Source organism: Echinops telfairi, unplaced genomic scaffold (assembly GCF_000313985.2).
Source record: "Echinops telfairi isolate 266 unplaced genomic scaffold, ASM31398v2 ScPeMD7_11;HRSCAF=52, whole genome shotgun sequence".
Taxonomy (NCBI): domain Eukaryota; kingdom Metazoa; phylum Chordata; class Mammalia; order Afrosoricida; family Tenrecidae; genus Echinops; species Echinops telfairi.
This window is the reverse complement of record NW_022103908.1, coordinates 689298-692844: the sequence shown is the minus strand read 5'-3', so window position 1 is coordinate 692844 and position 3547 is coordinate 689298. Positions and strand designations below refer to the sequence as shown.

Here is a 3547-nt window from a genome sequence, read left to right as displayed (position 1 = left end):
CCCCCCATCCCCTGCCCAGATTTGTCACCAAACCCTAGGTTTGAAGTGGAAAAAAAAACTCCGTGAAGGTATTCAGATTTTCGGGCAGAACCTTTGGGTCATACATCTTCACATCAGAGCCACACAAATGTCAGTCTTCGGCAAAGTGTAAGATCTCACACTTGGTTACACAAACCCCCTCACCCATTTTTTCAGTCTCTTTCCTTTCAGAATGAAACTTCGGTCTGACTCTCAAAACGGGTTGTCTTTTATTTTGCAGTCAACAAGGGACAAAATGAGAGGGAGAGCGGTCTCCAGACTCAGACTTGGATGGTAGGACCCTGTAGTAGCAGGGAGGCCCCGCCGGGTCCCCCAACTCGGCCTGAGAAGCCCAACTCGCAAAATGGGTATGAACATTCAAGTCTGAGCAGAAATTATACATTATCAGTTCGGAGGGCCAAATTAAAAGCAGCCTCATTCCAAAATTAACCTGTGGCTTTCTCAAAGCCCTCTGTGGTCCAAATAATAGCTAAACAAGTCCATTCAAACAAACCTGCCACTAGAAAAACACATATCCTTGTGTACATGTAATACTAGACACAACCTTGCTTCCCCAGCACCCACTAGAGCCAGTGAGGCAACCACTCTTCAGAAAGCGCTTGGCGAGAGAAACCAGGGTGTGCCAGGGATGCTTCACACAGTACTCTAGGTTACAAAGATCCTGGGCTTTCCAGGTCACAGCTGCCACTCTGTGTGTGACCTTAGGAGAGTTCTAGCCCATATGTTTTAACAAGGGGGCGGGGGGAGCAGGTTTGAGGTACCGTCCCTGTCCCCACAATCATAACCAGCACTCAAGCTAGCAAAGTGACTAAATTAAAAGAGAACTTTCTGAAGTCTAACCGCTTTCCAACTGCTTTATCCTATGCAAATGAGTTACAGAGTCTCCAGCAGGCCCCAGGAAGTAGATCACAAAAAAAAAATCATATTTAATTAAAGACTCAGTCTAATTCCCAGTCGTAAATCACAGGAAATATTTAATTCCAAAGTGGTCTCTCCTCAATCCTAGGACATTTGAGTTGATTCATGTTTTAGTTTAGGGTTTTCTTGTTTTTTAAGTTAAAAGGAGTAAAAATGTCTCTCCTATGGGTCTTTGTAACAGGTAGTTTCAGATCTGAGAGTGAAACTTGGTTTTCACAAGAAACTCATTTTTATGAAAACTATAACCAAGACCAGTCATGAGTTAGAACAGTTCAAGTTCTTCTTAAAATACTCTTTGACTCAAACTGAAAATGCACTTGCTGTAATCCGACTTGAACCAACTGACTCCAATTACACCTGAAGAAATCTAGTCATGGCGATGGCAGCCATTCTGAACAGAAAACACTTACCAGGTCTTCTAGCTCTGGTAATAAAATGAAAAAGGTAACTTTTTTTTTCAAGAAACTTACTGTCACTTAAGAGCCCAAACTAAAAATAACCCCAAAACATTGCCTTTATCTATAAAGACAACTGCAAAGCCAGGTTAAGTTGGCTGTGCCCACTTCCAAGGATGCAAAAGCAGGGAGTAAAGTACATGCTATAGCATGAATGCCCAAACTTACACCGTTTTCTATTGATACTTGGGGTTTCCTTTTGTGGGTATAAAATAAGTGAGCAAAGTAGTGTTGAGTAAGTCAAGCACTTAACACTTAAATTCAAATGTTAAGTAAAGCTGGATCTGGCAGACAATCCCCATTTTGTGATTTAAAAGACACGCAGCACTTATAAGTAAGGAGGCACTTTCCCGTTGTTGTTGTTTTTTGTGAACACTTGGTAAAATTGCTCCTAATGCCTCCTAGTGAGGTTTATGGTGATAGTTTTACCCTAAACCGTGTTTTGGAGAAGAAATAAATAAAACATCCTGGCTGCTTCTCCAGCAACTACAATGTAATGTGACTGAAGTGGCCTTTTTGACACACTTCACCACTGGGATGACAGTTATGAAAAGTATCTTTGGTGTGGCATTGCGCCAAGACCAATTCTTAACTATGCTGCAAAGCCCAGCGGGGTGAAAAGGGCCAAGGAGTTGGGACTTAGCCTTACAGCAAATCCTCCACCTGGGAGTTACAGTTCGAAAACTGGGAGACCAAACAGTGAAGGGGCCAGGATGACAGCCGCCACCACCCCCACCTCTCCCCGCGGTGGAGGTGGCCCTCCTCTTGGACCCTTCATCAGGCCAATTCCACTGCGGGGAGAGGATGCACCTGCCTCTAGCTTGGTGTCAGACACAGCGTCACCTACACCCTCCCCGACCAGGCCAGAAAGTCCTGAGCGTCCCACGAGAGCACACGTCCACTCTGACTCCCTCAAAACGTTTTCAGAAAGAAAGGCGCGCCGTGCTCCTCACCTGCACCTTCGCGCTCCCAGGGGCAAGGAGGAGGTGGCAAGAGAGAAGATAAAACACATCCCCCAAACTGGCCACCCCGGCCACCCTCTTGGCGCCTAATGAAAGGCCTAGGGCTTGGGACCTGGGCAAATCTGGGAGAACTTCCTTGCAAAGAAAGTGCAGGCCCCGCGGTCATCGTGCCACCGCGGGCGGCACGGACGCGCTGGCCCTTTAAAGGCGCCGCTTCCTGAGCCCGCGGTCCCTCCCTCGCCACTAGCTCCCGCCCCCGCCGAGGGTCACACTTGAACTTTAGCTCGCCCGCGTCCGGCAGGCGGCGGCCGCCCCTTCGCACGTGTTGGACGCGCTACCTCGGGACCTCGGGTTCGGGCTCCGGCTTGGAGCACCAGGGCTCGGGTACTCCAGGCCCCTTCGGATCAAACTAAAATAAAGTGCGCACCCGCCGCCCCAAAACTGCGCGGCCTGCCCGGCTGGCTCGCGCCCTCCTCTTCCCCTCCACCTGCGCCCCGAGGCCCGGCGGCGGCCCCCCAACCCACGCCCAGCGTGGCGGAAACCGCTGTGCGGGGCGCGCCCCGCGGGGGCGGCGGGACCACCTTGCCACTGAGTCCGCCAGAGAGCTGGGCGCTACGGGCAGCAGTCGGCGCTGCGGGGGAAAGAGGGGTGGCCGAGGGCCCCCGGGAACCGGCTCCTCTTTTACTCAACCAACTTTCCCATCTGTGCCAACGTCCACTTCCCGGCGCACTTTTCTCTCTGCGTTAGTTCCAAACAGGCCCCAGCCTTCCCGCTTTGGGGTGCTGACTCTCTTAACGCGTGCACCCCCAGCCGCCCCTGGTTCGCGACAGCGCCTCTGCCCGCGCCGCCCTCCGGCCCCGCACTTTCCCAGGGCGCAAGCCTGCGCTGCCCACCCCGCGCCCCTGCCCTCCAGGACCCGGACGGGCACCGGAGCCCGTGCGCGCGCAGCCCCGCTCACCTTCCAACCCGCGGAGCTGTTGCTGTCGCCCTTATCCTTGAAGTAGGGCACACTCTTGACCATCCACTCGTAGATCTGCGACAGCGTGAGGCGCTTCTCGGCCGAGCTCTCGATGGCCTTGGTGATGAGATCGGCGTAGGACAGGTTGCCCCACGCGTTGCGGCGGGACGAGCTGCTCTTGCGAGGCTGCCCCGCCAGCGGCCCGGCGGCGGGGG

At 52.7% G+C, this 3547-nt stretch overlaps 1 protein-coding gene across 1 annotated transcript in view; it reads right to left on the bottom strand.

Annotated features, from left to right (window-relative positions):
- Positions 1-3545, bottom strand: part of FOXO1 (forkhead box O1) — a gene marked incomplete at its 5' end in the record, with an annotated part of 107819 nt that extends 104274 nt beyond the window's left edge. Inside the window, one exon of the mRNA XM_013006883.2 lies at positions 3333-3545. Coding sequence (XP_012862337.1) covers positions 3333-3545 — 213 coding nt within the window. The remainder of the gene's footprint in view (positions 1-3332) is intronic.
- Between the last annotated feature and the right edge of the window lie 2 nt (positions 3546-3547).